The sequence below is a fragment of the Arachis stenosperma genome, chromosome 9 (genome assembly GCF_014773155.1).
Source record: "Arachis stenosperma cultivar V10309 chromosome 9, arast.V10309.gnm1.PFL2, whole genome shotgun sequence".
Classification (NCBI taxonomy): domain Eukaryota; kingdom Viridiplantae; phylum Streptophyta; class Magnoliopsida; order Fabales; family Fabaceae; genus Arachis; species Arachis stenosperma.
The window spans coordinates 96,025,361-96,047,432 of NC_080385.1; the positions used below are offsets into that span (position 1 = coordinate 96,025,361).

The window sequence follows — 22,072 nt, forward strand, 5'->3', positions numbered from 1 at the left end:
TCATCATTTAGGACGAAAACATTACACCCATTTGCATGTGTAACAAGTATCTTGACCCGATAGCTTGAAGTAGTTGAAAACTTTAGGGATTAGGAAAAAACTGAGGGGAATAGATCAGGTAAAAATTTACAATTTTTAAAAAGAATACCTTGGAATCACGTCAACACATTCCACCCGACACATACTGCAATAATGTACATCTGCTACACAGGATACCGGTGCACCACACAAACATGCAAAAAAGAACCACTTTTGGTTCTTCAACACAGAGACTATGTTAGCAAGTAAGAAACACATTTCATCCTGAAATTACATATAATATACATACATGTATAGATTAGATATACAATACATGAGAAGAAAGATAATAAACAAGTATTAAATGAAAATTATTGAACTTCTAATTTAAATGGGTTCTAACACTATTTGACGATGCAGAGAATATCTTAGTAGACATAACATCATCAAGCATGTCCCTAAGAGTCTCCAATTGTAACGGAACTTTAGTAGCCACTTGATGTCCATGTCTCCCAACTTGTGTATATTGAATGTAGTCACCAAAAATTGGAGTAAATACAGGACCACCAATAATATCCTAATTAATATAAACATCACACAAAGAATAATATAATAAAATATAAACAAATAAATGCTATAATTAGTAACAGTAAATAGAATGTCTACATACATTATCAGACTTTTCTACCTCAGCTTTTTCAAAAAAAGGTGGATCGCCAAGAACATTGATAACCTTAAATGTACCACAAAAACCTCTGTTGCTAACTCTCTTGGTCTGAATCTTAAAAATTGTCTTCATGCCAACAAGATGTTGGAACAATGTAGGACAGTACAAAAATTGGATACCCTGTTGTCATTCAAAGAAATAATTCATATTAACTCAAGAAAATAATTCACATTAATAATCAGTATATAGAATATCAATGGTTATATTTTCAGATTTATCATACACATATTAGAATTAGAGTTTGATTGAACATGATAACATCCATATTCATCACCTTATCATTGTTTTCTTTGACCAAGAATGCTTCAGAACAAGTCTTTCCAAGTAATTTAGTCACTGGAGTATCAAACAACACAAACATAGCAGTAGAAGTACCATCTTCCACTACAGTTTTAACCCTATACCTAAAAAAAAAAATATAATACATGAACACATGACTGATTGTTCATGCACTTACTTAATTATATATCAATAAAGTTATCAGACAGAATAAAAAAACATGAGAATAATATGAATACATTTACTTGATAATAACATGTTCAGATTCCCGATTGCACAAGTGACAACGGAAAACATTGTCATTTCCTACAATTGGATGACCACAAATACAACATAAGTACCACCATTCAAGATCATCAACAACACTTGTAATTTTCCCCAATACAAAAAATTGCCTTTCCTGCATTTTTTACAATTGCACAAAATAAACTGTAAAGACAAAACCAATCTAGCGTAATTTCACGGAAGAGTAAAAAATATTAAAATAAGTGAATTATCACATGAAGATCTTAGAACACCAAAAAATATATACACCTCCTCGTTAGATTTTAGATTAGCAATGGTTCTCATGAGTCTCCAGTCAAAAGTTTCATCATCAATCTTGCAATATAAACCTCTTGAATCAGCATGAATCAATCTTGAGAAGTGGCATTTGGTAATACTGAATCTAAATGGACATTGTAAAAAAAAAGGGAAACCAAAAATAATTAAACAACAATGTTGATTGATTTGACTAAAAATTTGTAACATAAGTTAAGAAACAAACAGAAAAACAATAGATATAAGAAAATGTACGCACTGACTAAGGAAGTGAACGGACTCTTCTAAATCGGGATTCACAGAAATCGTGGATACATTCAAAACATTATGTAAAATAACCTTATCTGAACAAAAAAACAAAGAAGTTTAAAAAATTAGTAATATCGTACAAAAAAAATGAAAACATGAATAACATGTAAACCGAAAACAAACAAATATTAACCTGTTTTCACTTTGACCTTAAAAGATTCCAGAACAATTACAGGCGCTCTCTGAAATTTGGTTAACAGAGTTATATCCAACACCGGGAAAAAGTCTCCAATAATATTGCATTGGATTTTTTTGCTGTATTGTATGAACCAAAAAAAATATCAATGCATATAAAAGAATACTTGAAAATGCTTTTATATTGAACTAAATCATAAGAACATGAAGTCTTCATGAATAGAGTGCTAATCTATAACTAATATTGAGTACCCATTATCATATAGCTGAAGGATTACAACAGTGAAACTTTTTCCATTAAAATCTATATCTTCCCCTCTTCTTAGATCACAAAGAATTCCAATGAAATCTGTATACCACACACGAAAACATGTTAGATACTAACCTAAGGATTTCTAGTATGAGGAATTATAAAATACTAATAACAGATTTGATTGGATTTATTTAAAAAATACAAATCTAAATGGTAATATAGATAAATCGATACTGAATATTACCAACTAGATAATCACAATCAACCTTTCTCTCCAGTATTTCATCAATGCAGGCGACTTCTAGACCAGATGATGATATAATAGGATCTGGACTATTGATGACAGATGTTTCCTCATTGAAAATAATCTGGAACTTATGTTTAGTAACTCTCAATCCTCCTAAGTTAGGGATGACAATAAAATTAGAAAGTTCATAGATATCTATTTCTTTTAGAACACCCGAAAAGATAGCTACATCAAGATGCTTAACAGTTGCCTGAACTTTCTCCAACTACAAAGAAATTTAAAAAACAAAATAGTTAACAATTTTCATCTGAAAAACAAAAAGCCCAAAAGTAACCAACTGATACTCCAAGTCTTAAACATTAAATAATGTTATTAAGAGGAAGAAAGTAAGAAATCCAAAACTATATGATAACTTACATTTTCATCCATCAAGATCAGCTGTAATAATTCTTGTTTTGATCCCTCAACTACAGTTGTCTCTTTCCATAGCCGTATAATCTTCACTCGAATACTCCAATCATGTTTCCATGGAGTAATTCTTGTGAGGGGAACGATGCAATTGTTCATGGTCGATATGAAACAATAAATAATAAAGTAACAAGAGAAGAGGACTAAACTAAGAAGATAGAATGGGTGAAACACAATACACATTTTAGAATATCATCTATCCATGTATCTATTTATACATATATATAATTATATAATCATATAGATAAAGAGTAGTGGACACAATAGTGAATTTATATTTATGTATATTTATATCAAGAAAATTGCAAGGAAAGCTTTGTTATAGTGTGAATCAATCATTTCACCCCTTAATCAACTCTATATCAACTATATAATTCAGTAAAAGGAAAAAGAATTAATATTTTTTAAATAGCTATTGCAGAATAGGAAAGGAGCATAGCCTATTACATAGTTATAACTAAATATAATCAATAAAGTACACTAGTTTATTTCTATCAGTAAAAAGTAAGTCCTAAATGACAACATAAACACAGCTACAAATATAAAATATAAATATAAAATACAATAATAAGTAGATGTAGATACAATTAATAACCAAGTAGATATATGTATAGAGTGTAGGACATTAATTTTTTAAACAAGAGTTGTACCATATATCTAACAAAACAAGATTAAAAAAACAAAAATAAGAAAAACAATTACAAAGATTCAAAGCCTCGAACTGCTCACATCATGAACAGGGACAACATGACTGCACTAGAAAGCACATTTATTATACCTAGTATATACATGTCCTAACAATTCATATCATACTATAGCATTCATAAAGTACATAGTCAGGGACACAATCTTTCTTTCCCAAAACAATATCTTTCACATAACAAATAACTCCTTGGTCAACATCTATTCTCTATAGACACTATCTTTGTGCTTGTATATAAAAGTATGACACATTCTCTACCTGATTTGACATATATAATCTAAAAAAACCCAAGAAAAGAAAAACCCATAAAGTCACAAAGAGTCAACTCAAAATTATCATAAACATTGAGAATATCAGTAAGTGAGAGACCACATCTATCCATCTATCTATCTCTCTATCTATCCCTATATCTATCTATTTATCTATTTATCTATATCACCATCTAAATAGCATAGCATTGGGTACAACACAGATATAAATAAATATATTTAATAAATTATATGCCTTTATTTCTATCTCTAAAAACTAAATCCTAACTGACAAGAGAAACATAATGACATTTATAAAATAAAATGCAATAATAGATAGATATAGATATAAATATAAATAAATAAATAAATAAACATATATAAATAGGTGGATATGTATAGCGTAGAGAACAATAATTTTTTAAGCAACAGTTGTACCATATATCTACAAAATCCACAAAAACAAGTAAAAAAAGAGAACCACAATTGTTCAAAGTGTCCAACTATCCACATCATAAACAGTGACAATATGAAAGCATTAGGGAACACCTTTATTATACCTAGTATAGATATTCTATCAATCTATATTACAGTATAGCATGCATCTTCAGCAACCATTTAAAAACATTAACACCTTTTAATTTAATGTGGAGAAAATACATCATCACATACACAATCTTTCTTCCAAAAAAAAAAAAAGAAAATATTGATGACATGACAAGTAATTTATTGGTCAATGTCTATCCTGCATAACCACTATATCTATGTAGATGTAGATATATGAAGCTATGATACATGCTCTACCTGATTTGACAAATAGAATCTAAAAATACCCAAGAAAAGGAAAATCCATAAAGTGGAGCAGTTTCAAATATCAGAAACGTTGACAAAATCACTAGATCAGAAAGCACATCTATCCATCTATCTATCTGTCCATCCATATACCAGTTTATTTATTTATCTATTTATTTATTTATTTATTTATTCATCTAGGTTTGAACTGAACATAGTCTCTTTTTATGAGCTCCAAATCACAATAATCACATAGAGTAATTCAGTTCTGAAGCCTATAACCAGAGATTAATCACTATTTTTTGAAATCTTATATTATATAGTTAACAAATTATTCCAAATAACCTGTGGTATTTCATCAAACATGAGATCTGCAATAACGTTTGGAAAAGTTTCAATCCAATACAACTAAGAATGAATATGTAGATTAACAGGACACATATATGAAAGAACACACTTTTCACATAAATCACACCAACAAAAAATCTAACCATTGCCATAGTTAGGTCTATCCGAAAGTAGAACAAAAAAAAATAAAAAAATAAAAAATAAAAAGAAAACAAGAAAGATGTTGAATAAAATGAAAGATCACATAGGAAAGAAATCAAACCAAGTTTGGATAATGTACGAAATTGGGGATAACGTAGCAAGCCAATATGAGTTCAATCTCTGGCTCCTCTCGCATCACGGGAAGATAAGGTCAATTCATGACGGCAACCACGTCCTGGCCAAGCTGATACGACCCCCCTTCGACCCATTGTTTTACCCAGATTAGTTCGTTTCCCTTTTCTCTGGCACCAACAAATTTACAGATATCAATCCCATTTGGGTGTGGTCGTCGTTGATTAGGAAAAAATGGAATATTGAAGAAGAAGAATACGTTGCTGTAATTGACTTGTGCAAACTCTTCAACTAAAGAGAGCATTCAATCACTTGAATGCATTGATCCTCCGTGGTAAATCTCCCTGCAAGAACAAGGGTTCTTGTCTATTTTGAGTAAAAAAATAAGAAGATGAAACAAAAGAAAAAAAAGGTAACAAAAATATAAAAGGAGTACAATGAAAAGCCAAAGGGTTGTTTATAATATAAAATTAAAATGTTTAAAATAAAATAAATCCTAATTATAAAATTAAATTAATTTAAATAAATGGTCTGATTTTCCTTCGGAAATAGATTTAATGAAAAAAAAATTGAGATACGCTAATAAGGAATAATTATAACGAATATATTATCATACTATTAATATTGGTACAATGAATTAACATCTATACCCACACTTTCATCCAATTTTAACCACAGGAACTCCTGTTTAATAATAGTCAAAATAATTTCTTTGTATCTAATAATTGAATCCATCACAAAATTATAAAATAAAGATAAAAAATAATAAACTACAAATACAAAACAATTAAAATATATAGAACATGGAAAACATATGAATATATTAATGTATAAAGGTTAACATTGAAGTTTTTCCATACTAACAGCATAACAAAAAATACATATATAAAAAACAAAATACTTCAATTTCCATAGTCATTCGGTTACAACACATAAATTTTTATGCATTTTTTTTTGTTTTCTTCTACTTATGGTTTATGGCCGCCAATAGCATTTGTTTCCATCCAAGCCTCGAATGCATCTTCTAATCTCTTTCTAGCAGATGCTGGTAGACTCTCAAACTGAGTCTTTAGCTTTTTTCTACAGATAAGATGATGTGGAAAATTTGCAGAAAGATGCTGCAAAAAGATTCATAAATACAATAGTATACGTTAACCTAATACTCAAAATGAAATATGAATAAATGAACAATAATTCCATGATAAAATTTAGCAAACACTCATTTTAAACAGATTTTTCAGTATGTTGTTAATTGATAATAAAAATTATTCTAACCATAAAATTATTTTCTATTGTATTATTACGAAAAAACAACTTTAACTTAAATGAAAAAAAAAAGATAAAGTTTAACGAAAAAAAGGAAAAAAATACACAATTACCTTAGTTGATAAAATACTTGATGCAGTTGGAAAAGTATTTCCACGAGAATCTATACGGAAAGATTCATCTCCAATAGTCTAACCTCAATGATAAAATGAAAAATTTATTAATAGGATTGATAAATGCAGTAACAATAACAAAGATAGATCATCAAAACTAATGAATATCAATATCAAGTAAAATATATAAAAAACAACTGAAAGATAAAAACTAACCATTTGATCACCAATAGAATCTTCAAAGAGTTTGATCAATAAGGCATCATCGAAAGATCTAAAAACATTATAAAAAATGGTTCTTGGGTATTCCTGAACCCCATTAGGATCAACCATGCAAATAATTTTTTGTGCAACCAAATTGGACAACAATTTAGATCCATTGATACCGAAATTTTCATCATAGGAAACAAATTAAAGACACTAATTTCAGTATATTGAACAGAAAAATTTCTGAACAAGAGTTTTCGATTGAACAAACAATTATAGAAGTAGGATGTTCTTCTAATAAGTCAGAACAATTTTTCTTCATGAGATATGTAACATCTCTGTCATGAAGGATCAGCAAATTAGAACCTCTAGAGTGACTGACAACAACCCTGACTCTGAATCTACAAAGAAAGATAGTCACAAACACAAAAATCAGTATACCAATCATTCATATAATTAACAGAAAATATCAGAAAATAAGAAAGTATACATAAACTAACAAAAAGTCATAACTACCTTAGAATTCCATCAGACCAATGTGTCAAACAGCGTGAACAAAATGAATTCAATGCCAGTGCCTCAATCTCCTTACCGCACAAACAGATTGAAAAATACCACTATTTGTCATTACATATAAAAGCTATTGTACCCACCCAAAACACACATGGATCCTATACTTTCAATAAAAGGCTTCACATCAGAGTAACTAACATAAACAATACAACCAAAGATTACCGAAGAACAATAAATATGTAAAAAAGAAAAAAAGAAACAAGGGGAAACAATGAATTACGGGTTTTTGGAAATTATATTTATCAATAAGAGCATCAGTGTCCACTCCAACTGTTCTCAAAATCTTTGGAGGAATAGAAAGTCTACACCCAAGGAACTTCAGATTGACATCAAATTCGGCATTTTGGCCAAAATCTTCAAAAATAGGAAACAACATAGGAATACTTGTAACCTCCTATAATAAAGAAAAAATTTAAATAAGAAGATAACATCTAAATTGACATAGTTAATAGTAAACCTCAAAAATTAGTAAGCAGTTTGTTAACAAAATAGACAAAAAAAAACAGAGATGAATCTCTATAAAAGTGCAAGGAGTTAAAAAACAAAACAAAAGAAACAAAAACTAACATTTGAAACTTCCTCAATCTTAAACTTGGAGATGACTCCAACATCATCACAACAATTAATAAATTTGAAAGTTCCAATATACGGCGCATATCCTACTCGTTTCCGATTAACTTTAAGTACAACCTCTTTCCCAATAATATCATCAAAGGAAGGTGGATAAGAAGGCACATAGACAACCTGTAGGGAAAGAAGAAAAAATTGAACGATAGCTAATGTCAGCAAGCTTAGTTCCTCAACCACTAAAATAAACACCATGAATAAATAAGTAAAGGTAATATGTTTCAAAAACAAAACCACCACAACAGAGACCGGATAGTCAGATTCAAACAGTTGAATAACATCACGTAATTTTCTCTTCAATAAAAGTGTTGCAACTCGACCATATAAGATGAATATAGAGTGGCCACTATAATCTTCAACATCTACAATAACTTTAAACCTGTATCAATAAAAAAAGGAAAATAGTATAAATATTTAATCAAAGACAATAAACAACTCGCAATATAAAATAGTTAACAAACATTTATCGTGAACAACAACAATGATTATATACTTTTTAATGGAATTCTTTATATCTCTTTCACAGGCTGAACATCTGAAACCATTATTTAACAATTCCAAAGCAGCTCCACAGGGACAGCAATAATACCACCAATCATAATGATTATGAATACTTTTAATAGTCCCAACAACATTATAAATACCATCCTGCAATAATACGCCTCAAGTGAGATATAAATCAAACAATAAACATAAACCAAATATTGTTATATCCCATGAAAAAAAACATCTTTATGCAAATTATATTTAATTTATCAACCAAATGACTTTAACCTCATCTTTTTCCTTGAGATGAAGAATGTTTGCAGCATTCAAAAAATCGACAAAATCATCATCAATATTTGCAGATATGAAATGATCCACACAAGAGAGAACACCAGTAATACAAGGCTCAAGAAGATTCAAGCTTCATAGAAAAAACTAGATTTAACTTAGATTCCTATTTAGTACAACTGCACCTGGAAAGGTATTCACATAAATTGAATTATATAATCACTTTACTCAACCTGTAAATAAAATCTGTAGTCTCCGGGAGGTCAGGATTAATCAAAATCCTACTGCAATTGATCACATTTTCAAGTGCTGGGAGTCCTTTGCGATCCCAATGTTATGAATAACAATATATAGCAAAATAATCAGTTTTTTTCATTGTAATACAAATGCACAACATTAAATACACAAAATAACCAACACAGAGTAACTTTATAACTACAAATATATGAATATAAATAAATGATACAAAAAAAATATAATTATATAAACAAGTGAGCAGTATGAGGATAAAAATTTTACACACCTCTAGAGACTCTGACTTTAAAAGATTCAAGTAAAACAATGGGAGCTTGGTTAGGAAAATTCATTAATGTAGATGACATACAGTTAAAGAATTCTCCATACAGGTAACACAAAACATAAGACCTGTTAAAAACCACACCGGAGTTCAGAATTTAGTACAAATAATCCTAGGAACTCATATTTATAACTATCCATGTGATTCTTAATACAATGAGTATATCACATTCAACATATAACTAATAAAACAGAAAAAGCTTTAAAAAAATGAACATATAAATCCATCAACCAAAATTAATGTAAATTGTCTAACCCGTTTGCATATAGCTGAATCACTACCAATTTCATCCTATCTGCATAACCATGTTGTATTCCTGGATATTCACAAACACTTATCAAGAAATCAATTAAATCTAACACAACAAAGGATACATATCATAAGGTAAGATTCGTAACAAATATATTTTACAAAATTAGCAAAAAATATACACAAATAAATTCAAAAACACACACAGATGTAAGTAGCAGGAAAAAAGTATTATGATATATTATATAACTTATCAAATACGATGAATCTTTCCGAAATACAAACAAATCCTCCAGCTTATATAGTGTGTATGGTATCCGAGGAAAATTGATATCAGTAACTTCTTCTACTTTGTGTTAATGTCAAACATCAACTTATATCTATGCCTCGTGACTTTAGTAGACCCATTATTTGGAACCACAATAAACCGAGATATGTAGTAGATACACCCTTCCCTCAGGATATTTTGAAAGTGTTTGCTAAAGTCTTTCCTCACAACAAAATGGATTCTGTTTAGCTATACAGAACATAAAACAGAGATATTAAATCATAGTTTTTATAAAAATATCACCACTCGTATAAATAAAAAAAAAACTAAATTTAGCAAAAAAACACTAACCAATTTATCAACCTGTAAACCTTCTAAAAACAGACTCTTCATAATCTGAATAATCACAGAAACTCCACAACCTCATCAACTGAACTTGATTATGCAGAATTCAGTCAAAGGATTGACGTTACAAAGATGTCGCTTGCATTGAACTAGAACAATAGCAACCAAGCGTGACATTTCTATTCAAACAAAAACCAAAATAAGTAGATGAAAAACTCTTGGAATAGACAAAAGCATATCACACGATGTAATACCTGTAATATAATACCACCAAAAAAGATGGGATAGAGGAATATATGTAATACCACTAACCATAAAATCTAACACATAAATCTAACACATAAATGGCAGAACAATACAAACCTCACCCCACTACACGCGACAAAAATTACAACCAGAAAATCAGGAATTTGCTTGGGCGATCTCTGACGATGGAGTAGGTAACCATCTAGAAGAAAAGAAAAATGCTGACTAATAGGGAACATCATGAGTATTGTAGCCACCCGTAGAGGAAGGGCTAAAATCTGACCAAAGAAAAAGGAAAAGGATGAAATTCAGAGTGAAGAAAGATCTTCTCTATTGGAAACGGGATTTTTAGTAGGAAGAGAGAAGTAAATGATGTGAACCAAAGAAGAGAGAGAATAATACAGAAATCATTACCAAACACTGACTATTGAAGTGACAATTTATCTTTAAATTCATGGAAAAAACAATTGTTGATGTTTTAGATAAAGAAATCCTAATATATATTCAAAAAATCTGTACATAATAATAATAATAATAATAATAATAATAATAATCATTATCATCATCAAAATATTAATAATAATAATAATGATAATAATAACATGCATGAAAAAAGAATCAAATAATTCGAAACAAAGAATTAAATTGGATTTTTCACGTGAAATCAAACATATTTAGCCCTAAAGAAAAATGATCAAAGAGCACGATGTGATATTAAAGAAATTAAAGAAACAAGAGAAAAAATAAGGAAGGAGTGTTTGAAGAAACCTAGTTTCAAATTACATAATTTTACGTTTTTTTTCACACTAATTTTTTTTCTAAAGATCATGTTAAATAATTCAGTCGGAATAATACTTATTTTATTATAATATATTTTTTACAAAAATTATCCAATTTATTAACATAACCGACAGATTAACCAAAAGATTGTTGTGTGTATTTATATTACCGCTTGTATACAAAAAAATTGTATAAAAATTAAGTTTACAAAAATAAATTTTAACTAAAGGTGAGTTGATATTAACATAAATTGTGTCTGGTAATTTTCATTCAAAATAGAATATAAAAAAACTAAATATAGATTGAATTATATTATTTAAAATAACTTTTAGATGCCAAATTACAGAAAAAAAGAAAAACACAAATTTAAATAATTATTTTTTGTTATCTGATAACGTTACTTTAGACATCTAACTAAATTTTAATATTTTTTTTAAAGTACTCACAGTACTCTTTATCATAATAGAATTAATAAAATTATATTACAAAACAAATAAAATATTTCATACATAAACAGTAATAACAGGAAAAAAAATTATATAAATAAAAATAATAATATCCATGAAAATTTATTGGAGAAAAAATACCATAAAAAAATAATAAATATATGAATAATGAAAGACATAACTGGTATCTAAAAAAAATTTGGGTCCAAATGAAAAAGGAAATCTAAAATTTTTTTGATATCAAGGTAAAAAAGTGAACACAATACTGAAACAAAAACTTAAGGCACCTCATTCTTATCCAACACAAAACGAAACACAATTTAATATATGTAAATATAACTTCATTAAACTAATAGACATACTTATCTTACAATTTATAATGCAACTCAACTATTTTATAAGCTCATAAATATTCATGTTTACATGAATATTTATATAAAAATTACACCAACAAATTAAATGTATCGCATTACATAGATGAGTAAATAAAAAGAAATTACTAATATGATTTTAGAGCTTAATAAAAAAAAGTATAAGGATCTTTTAATCAGTTGTCTGAGTAACACTTTCCAAAAGATTAACAATACAACTTTCATTTGTGAAATCTCTTACAATATAAACACCCGTGTTCAGCTCATATCCAACAACTCTGGGATCAACAATGAATGCAAATTTTTTTTGATTAAATGAGAAATAATATCCTGTGGAACAATCTTCTTGTCCAAAGTCTGAAAAAAATAAGAAAATATAAAAAATAATATCAATAAACAGGGTCATAACATTCTATAAAGATACCAAAAAACCAACTACTTAAGTACATATACTATTTAGATTCTTATTTGTATATTCAAAGAAATAATAAAATATAAGAAAATGAACCTGTCTTGAAATTGGATTTTCTTCCAACAAAGCAGCACATTTTTTCAACAAAATTCGTGCAACCAAAGAATCTCCAAGGACTAAGATATTATTTCTAGTTCTATAAGACACGATTACCTTCAATGAGTACCTTCATAACAAATAGACATTATTTAAACCAAAGAATATTAAGACATCACAATAAAAAATGAAAACGCAGAGGATAAATCTTAAACAAGTTAGTCGCATACTTTGGTACAGTGTCAACACATTCAATTTGGCACATTACACAATAGGCTGCACCATTCACAATTGAAACAGCTGAACCACATAAACAAGTTGCTAACCACCACTCATGATCCTCAAAGACATGCGAAATAGTGCCAACAAGGATTTTCAGTGATTCCTGGCAAACAAAAACAAAAAGACAAAGATTCCAATAATAAACAACTACCAAATAAAATTATATCTACATTTGTATAAATACTGTAAGCAAAGTGATAATATACACAAAAAATATAATACTAAGTAAACTATATTTAAAACGTACAATTTCAGGAATTCGTTGAGAAAAATATAGTGAGATAATCTCCCCAAGCATCTCCCCAATAGGTTCAGTTTCTATCAAACTAGAGGAACTAATTTGACATCTTGAATTCTGAATACACGAAGTTGCTAAATAACTTGGATATATTGGGTTGAAGATTGGGCAATGGATAAATTCCTGAAATATAACTTTTTGCGTCACCATTTAGCACTGAATTAAGAATATTAAAAGTAAATATACATATAACCACATACATTAAGACACTGAACAGGCAAAGATGGTTCAGCTATATCACCAAAGAGGTTAACAACTTTGAATTGATCAGAATAATGTTGTCCCAAACACTGCACATCTGAACTTTGAACAGTATCTTATTTCCAATAATCCAATGGAATAGGGGAACACTGCTAGATTGATCAACCTTGCAAAACAAGTTGACTCATGTCACATAAGGTGATGAACAGACACGTTAAAATATCAACCAAATAATTGAGGAGATGAAAAAAAAAGATTTACCATTGAGACATCAATCCAATCTGAGTGTAATTCTTTCTCTATATGCAAGAAAGCTTCAGCACAGGTTTTCCCAAACAATTTTGTTGCAGCATTATCATCAAGTGCGAATGCTGCAGATGATGTTCCATCATCAACAATGACAGTTACTCTATACCTATAAAAGTAAATACAGAGAAAATACAAATAAATTATCCTGTTAACACGAAGTAACTTAAAAAACTTACAATGTAAACTATTAAAAGTTACTTATATCATATAATTATATCACATCACATAATGACATAATACAAGAAAATAGGATGAGAGAAAAGATTACTTTAAAACCACATGTTCCACACATGAGTCACAAATATCACAATGATAACTATTTTCATCAGCAACAACAGCATTTTCACAAACACAGGAATGGTAATACCAATTTGGATCATCAACAACCTCTGTAACTTTTCCCATAGCATAGAAAATTTCATCCTGCAAAAAAATATATATATAAATGAAAGGAACAACTATAACCCTTTTGTTCTTGTTGCTTTAAATTGCAATATGTACTCTCACAATAAAAAATAAGTAGTATTTTCAATACACTACAAATTCCACGTAATTAATAGTGACAAACCTGATAGTTTTTCTTTAGTTGATCAATAGACTGAACAACTCTCCAGTCAACGAAACCATCACCAACACTGGCTATTAGATAACCAGATACAATGGGAACAAATCTTGAAAACTCGTAGCATGCAACATTAAATCTAATAAATAGCAAAAAAAGAAAGAAAAATGAGTTATGGAACGTCAAGTAAAACATCAACATACAAAACAAAGAACAACAACCAATCCAGAATAAAAAAGTCACCAACCTGCTAAGAAACTCCATACTTTCGTACATATCAGGATTTATAAGAACTATAGAAATATTAATCACATTTTGCAGGCACACATAATCTGACAAGGAAAATTTTAATTATTTTATTACTACATAGACCAAGGATCACAGATTTTAACTATAACTGGTTAACATTAACAATATTATACAAATCTTCAATGAATAATAAGCACTACTTCAACTAACCTCCAAAGACTTTAATCTTGAAAGCCTCTAGCACCACAACTGGTGGTCTTTGATATTTCCTTAACATAGACAAATCAAATACCTCACACGATCTTCCAATAACATTACACTGCATCTTCTTCTTCCTTAATTTAATTGAAGCAACTAAAAAACACCAACTTAAATAATCAAACCAAAAACAAAACAACACGATAGAGAGCATATTTATATAATTTATACCCGTCTGAAACAACTTCCAAGATTATAACTTTCATTCTTTCCCCATGTGAACCAATATCAGCTTCTTGACGTATACCAACTATGAACCCAATGAAATCTGCAAACAAGAAAAAAATTTCTGTGGAGAATTTTATATGAACAAACGAAATCAGATCATTCTTAGGGTATTAGTCGCAGCAGGAAAATTTGAGAGCACTAAATCAAAAAACTCATGATTACCTATCAAGAAATCTTCATTACATCTCTTCTCAACTACTTCATCGATTGAAGTAAACTTAAATGCCGCATTGGGCATACCAATAGACATGGTTGGTACAACAATTGTTTTTCTATGGAAAATAATCCTAAAGCGGTGCTTTGTCAACCTAGTTAACCCAGAGTTTGGAACCACAGTAAAATGTGCAATCACATAAACATCTCCTTCTTCTAGAACTTCATTAAAATATGGAATTAGAGACTGTGTGATAGTTGCCTCAATTTTTGTTAACTGTGAATAATCACAAAAAACACAATCAATTATAAATAATAAAAAAAATAGGTCACTCCAGGTAAATAAGTAACTTAAGAATGAACATGGGAAGAAAAAAATTAACAGAAATAAACATATGAAAAAGTAGTAACACACGAACATGACTCAAATAAAAAAAAAAAGAAAAAAGAGGTCACATGAGAGACTTACCTTATCATCCATTAACACCATGTGTATCAAATTGCCATGTCTTGTTGGAACACCATATGAAGCAGACCATACCTTGTTAATCCTGACTCTTATTCTCCAGTCATCTCTCCAGGGTGTTATCTTATCCAGGGAATGAAAACAAGTATTCATGATAGAATGCCTTCACACCAATGTATGGATCTATTTATCAACTGTATACAACATAGTAGAAAGAAAGGGGAAAATAAAACTAATGGCTGGGAACAACACATTAGTGACCCATTTATATAGAAATAATAATAAGAATGATAATAAATGTAAATAAATAATAAAAAATATAGAAAATATTACACCACATCCTATGGTCTATTGCCTATTACATATAATATAATAGATACTATCATAGGCAAGTAGATATAGTTGCAGATACTTTTACTTATACACTATGACAACAAAAAAAGACTGACAATGAATTTTCACTTCAGATCTTAGAGCCTAGTCGATTTTCACTTCAAATCATGGAGCCTGTTGCAATTTATCCTACATTGAACACTAATTCAATGTTCTAAATGAATTACCTAACAGACCATCTTCAACCACACTCTATGTATCATAAACAGTGAAAAACGAAACTGTTATAAACACAACCTACTTTGCCAAAAAAAAATTAAACTAAATTAACAAAGGATAAATCAACAAATCAACAAATTTCAAAGACCCAAAGATGTTCAATGTCAAACCCTAGAACAATCCATAAATTGGGCAGAATTTCAAGGTAAGAGGAGGTTGCGAAACCAAATCAGCCAGAGTATATAAAGAAATTCGTACCACGACTGGGAAAAGAAAAAACAACCACGGTTCCTTTGTCCCATGGCGAAGATGACCTACTGCCCATGAAGGAGAGAACGCTACCATGGTAGTTCTGTTGCAATAAGAATAGGATGTGATGCTATGGATAACTAATACAATTGAGAACCCACAGATGAACCCACTCACTAGAATGTTGTATCTTGACACAAACAGCGCTATCGCTAGAGAGGAACAACAACAGTGGGGAAGGAGCATAATTTGGCATCTGGGCACCGAGGATGAAGAGAACACGGCAGATCTCTTCTAAGAAAAAGAAACAAGACATTATTCCTTAATTTGATAATACATCAGATTTTAATTTGCAATATATGTAATTGTTGACTAATAAAATATTTTAACACATAGTTGATTTCCATACTTAAACAAATCTTGATAACATTTAAATAAAAATTGATATAGTATAAACCACTATTTGTTAAACATAGAAAAAAATATTATCCAAATAAATAAAAAATATCATACTCATTAGATATATATTTTTCCCCATAATAATTAGTCATAACTGAAATTAATACTTAGAAGACTAACCAAAAGTTTTATAGTCTTTTGAATCTTGAACAAAACAAGAAGCCATTCAAATTTTATCAAAAACCTCTGTGAAAACAACATTCTCAGTGAAATTTGAAAATTCTGAATTTTCATCAAGCAGCAAAATCTTTAGTCCAATTCTGCTCCTCACACGAGATACAGCGACATAGAGTTGACCATGGAAAAATACTGGATGCCGTAAGAATAATCCAACAACAGATAACGTTTGCCCCTGATTTTTGTTAATCGTCATTGCAAACGACAAACTTATTGGAAATTGCCTACGTTGGAATTTAAAAGGTATCCCAGCATCACTTGAAATGAGATTCATTCGAGCAATATATACTTGATCACCAATGTTACTACCAGAAACAACTTCGGCTGCAATCATATTTGATCCCAGGTCTTTTATAATAAGTCGTGTTCCATTGCACAACCCATTAGTTGGATCAATATTTCTCAGCAAAATAATAGGTACACCTTTCTTTAATTTGACAGAATGATTGGGTAACCCAGAACATCTAATTTGGTTTAAAAATTCGGTGGTTATCCAACTACAATCAACATCACCATAAGCATCACTACCACAAATAATATCGGCACTCAAATACTCCTTTTCTTCACCCGGTAACAGATTAACTATGTAGTTATTAATCTCTTCAACAATTTCAACCGTTGGAGCCAAAATTGCTCTATCTTGAAAGAAAATTGGATTTGCAAAATTGACAACAATATTTGGATAAACCACATTTATAATATCTTCAACCAGATTATCAGAAGTATCAATAAGCAAATCAGTTGGTACTTCAACACAAAGTTTATCACTGATAACCACACCAGATTTTCCCTCTCCTATCTGAAGTATCCAATCTGAAAAGGATCTTAACTCCTCCACAACAGCCTCTTCCAATGCACTATCTAATCTCATATTCTTTGTTAAGGTTAATACCTCAAAATGCTTCCAAAGAATTGAAGAATTAATAGTGGCCATCATAATCTCAGCTCTGGAAGCTTTGGGGACAACAGGTAATACTTGTCGGAAATCACCACCCAAAACAATTATTTTTCCACCAAACGGTAAATCTTTGTTAACAACAGACACAGACGACATTATATCGCGAAGGGTTCTATCCAATGCCTCAAAAGCCAACCTATTAGTCATTGGTGCTTCATCCCAAATAATCAAATCAGCACATCGAATCAATTCTACCTTAACACTATCCTTTGAGACTCTGCAAACAGTACACTCATTTAACTCAATTGGAATATTGAACATTGAATGAGCTGTCTTGCCCCCTGGTAACAACAATGCTGCAATTCCACTCGATGCAACATTAATGACAATTTTCCTCTCAGATCGCAACCTAGCTGACAATTTTCTATACAAGAAAGTTTTTCCAGTTCCTCCAAATCCGTATATAAAAAAACATCCGCCTTCTTTGTTACAAACACGGTTGACAATTTTCTCATATATAACTCTCTGTTCTTCATTCAACTTTAATAAATTTGAATCATGCTCCTGGATTAATAAACCAATATTATATTGCATTTCCCGTAGCAACATAGAGTTGCTGAACTGAGAAACCAATTGGATATCTGGACATGACATACCAGCATAATCTCTTAACGACTTCCCATTATTCTGGAGCAACTTCTGAATCTCAATCAGACAAAAAGTCTGTAGTTCACCTTCAGTCATTTGTAACCCTGCAAGTACAAGTAGCTTAGAAACCCAAAATAAAGATTTAGCACATAAATTTAAAACAAACTATGTGTCTCTATAGAAATGTGTGCACAAACAAACACGCGTGCATATTAATCTATACATACACACAGACAATTCCTGTCAAACAAGTTTCGCAATGTAGTAGTAAAAAAAATCATACCTGGAATTCCAAGTTCTCATCGTCTATAATAAAGGATACCATCAGAAAACAACTTCCAAGTTTCCTTCCAAACAAACAATGGCCGCACAACAGAACCAGACAACAACAATGTCACAAAAACTTCCTTAACTGCTCTCCTGACGACAACTCAGCAACTTCTTTCAGAGCACAAACAAATTCATTATCATCAACCAAAAAACCCATAGTTGAACATGCATCTTGAAATGTATCATATACAATTGAATTAATTGTTCTTATACTTCGAAAACTGGTGCAACCCCTCTGAACATTCAACAATAATCGCATGTAAAACAATTCACCTGTAGACGGATGAGCAAAACTTAATCTACCAATTGAAAACCCTTTTCATCTCGGCATCCATTCCCTAGACTCTGGATCATATACAAATTTACTTGGGTACTCAACATATGTCAAACATTGCCCTTCAGCATATCGCCTATTAGCCAACATCCAAGCAGTAAACATCGTCATCAAATCTCTATTTCGAACAAAAACTGAACTAACAATGTCACTATCATCAAACACAACATACTGTTGGCTCAGCAAATGAAAAGTCAACCGCTGCACAGCAGGCCATCTATGATGTATATCATATGCAAAGATTCTCCACATGGACTCTGAAGGAGAAAGATAACGACAATCATAATACTATTTAATCTCATCCAAAATCTGCGAATCTTGATGACCACTCGTTGATTGGTCCACTGTAGCAGTCAAACGATCAGGGCCCTTGTTGACATACTTAAAAAGATATTTGATAATATTTGACTTGTTACAAAACTCTAAGTTTATGTGAGCCTGATATTTCATTAACAACAGCGGATTATAAGGCACCACAAATCTGTTATCAATATCTGCACCGCACAACTTGACAGTAATTCCCATGTCACGACGTTTATACACTGGATACCCATCATCGTCAAATGAAGTCTCATTCACAAACTGCTTAGGGTAAAATTTTGAGCATTTACCGTCCTTCATACATGGAGAACTCGACCGTATCCTACCACACGGACCATGAATCATATATTTTGTGACCATCCTATACAAATTAGGAAATTTTGCAGGATTAGGTAATTCTGCACAAATCAATTCATCAACAAGTTCAACATTCTGCAACATGTTCCTTCTTTCAAGCTAAAGCAAAAAATGTGCATGGGGTAAACCTCTTTTTTGAAACTCAATTGTATACATACCTACATAAAATAACAACTAATAAATCAATAAATATAAAAACAAAAACCATTTAATAAAAACAAGTTATTCTAAGTTAATCCCAAAAAAAAAATATAAAACCAGAGAAATATGATGAATTTACCGGCATTGAGAGGATCGAAAAAAGTGCCACCTTTAGGTCAGTTAGAATACACTTCAGCTTAGCATGAAAAACTCGACAAGAAATATCGGGTCTATCAGCAATTGGAATCCCTTCACGACGGGTGTATCTTTGAAATTCAAGCCAATTTGGATTGTAAGTAATAGTGAGGAACAAATCAGGATAACCATAATGCTTGCAAATCGCCATAGCATCCTGGCAATTATTAAACATATAACGTTTACCACCTGTAAAAGAAGATGGTAGTATAACCCTTGTCCCAATTGAGGATGCTTCAACATCACCACGCTGCATAGCTTCCTCTATACCATGCAAAAACTCCCCTCTAATTGTACTTTGTTTCTTCCTAATTTCAAAGAGTCTCTGTGATTCTATCGATGCAAAACAATCAACAACAAATTGTTGGAACAACCTCCTAGTTTTGTGAATGATGCTTCCCCTTATCCTCTATCATTTGTAATCGGAAATTCACAAACTCACGCAGAGGCATCCTTGTCCTTCTTCCACGCACGTAAGTTGCTTGAACCCCTCGATACGGGATGTTCAGTTGATACCTATCCTCACCATAAGGAAAAATAAAAGGATATTGTAATGGCAAGTACAAAGCATGAGTTTCATAAATTCGCTGCAATTGACCACTGGTGGACTGAACAATAATATCACGACCACAGTCGGATGATTCGAAATCACCAACTATCAAAGCAGCAACCTCATCGCACGAAGGATAATTGTAAATTCTTGGATCATGTACTCGCTGAGAAAACAATCTCAAACAAAATTCTTGCGAAGGATGATCCCCATAAAATTCTCGAGCTCTCCGAAACAATTGGGCTATAACATTGTGCTCATCAATCATTTGCATTAGACCAACTATCAATTCCTTATCTATTTCAGTTGTTTGCCTACAGGAAGACATAATACAACAATTCATTTAAAATCCCTATTGCCCATGGTATAAGACAAAAAAAAATAACAAAGATACACATATTATAGAAAATAACCACACCAATAATCAACCATGGAAGTTAAGAAGAACATACCCAAAACTCCCCTGCTGATTGACTACATCGTGCTGCATGTCGTAGATATATAACTGTGCAAATCTTGGATTTTCACCAATGGCTGGTAGCAAACTCCCAATTCGATGATAAACTTGCCCATTTATGATAAATTGAGGAGGTCTACTACCATCATTAATTCAGTCATGCACCTTACATCCAAAAGAAGTGATTGCAAACATACTATTGTATGATCTGATATTTTTTTAAAAATGCAAAGACTTATTATCACGACCATTTAACAGGTTACATAATAATTCTGGAGGCCTTTGCAAATAGGGTAATTGGACTTTTCCTTTCGAGCAACAAAGTGTAAATACTGGTTAATTTATTGTTGAATATCTTTCAACACGCTCTAACAACCAGAAGTTTGCCCCACAAAATGAACAACTATAATCAGCATCACCAATATCAAGATAGTCTGTATAGATTTCAAACAAAAAGAAAAGATCAATGCAATCATCTTACACCCCAAACACATTGAGAACGAATCACAACTATCTATCAATATTTTGCTTACAGAAATACAATAAACCAAAAATGATGTAAAAAAAATCATTCATAGATCATCATATTTAAAACCAAAATTTTTATTATCTTTCATCACCTATATTGGAATTTTCTTTGCATATATAAATTTATATTTATCTACAGGAAAATACATTTGCTATGCATCACATCTTTACATTTATAAT

At 30.6% G+C, this 22,072-nt stretch overlaps 2 protein-coding genes across 2 annotated transcripts; both read right to left on the reverse strand.

Annotated features, from left to right (window-relative positions):
- Window positions 1–17,122: 17,122 nt before the first annotated feature.
- Window positions 17,123–18,775, reverse strand: LOC130949751 (uncharacterized). The gene has a single exon (XM_057878391.1). The coding sequence runs from the start codon at window positions 18,773–18,775 to the stop codon at window positions 17,123–17,125; it is 1,653 nt and encodes a 550-aa protein (XP_057734374.1).
- Window positions 18,776–19,631: 856 nt separating this feature from the next.
- LOC130949752 (uncharacterized) lies at window positions 19,632–21,397 on the reverse strand. Its single transcript, XM_057878392.1, has 5 exons — window positions 21,360–21,397; window positions 20,800–21,221; window positions 20,302–20,690; window positions 20,180–20,195; window positions 19,632–20,062 (listed from the first exon to the last, which is right to left on the reverse strand). The coding sequence occupies exons 1-5, from the start codon at window positions 21,395–21,397 to the stop codon at window positions 19,632–19,634; spliced, it is 1,296 nt and encodes a 431-aa protein (XP_057734375.1).
- Window positions 21,398–22,072: the final 675 nt, after the last annotated feature.

Excerpts from the sequence above, each read along its gene's own strand:
- LOC130949752 (XM_057878392.1), bottom strand. The coding sequence starts at position 21,397 with ATGCAGCACGATGTAGTCAATCAGCAGGGGAGTTTTGG. Across the intron at positions 21,222-21,359 it reads AATCAGCAGGGGAGTTTTGG|GCAAACAACTGAAATAGATA; the intron begins GTATGTTCTTCT and ends GTCTTCCTGTAG. Across the intron at positions 20,691-20,799 it reads AAGGACAAGGATGCCTCTGC|AATCACAGAGACTCTTTGAA; the intron begins GTGAGTTTGTGA and ends TTGCATCGATAG.
- LOC130949751 (XM_057878391.1), bottom strand. The coding sequence starts at position 18,775 with ATGACTGAAGGTGAACTACAGACTTTTTGTCTGATTGAGATTCAGAAG.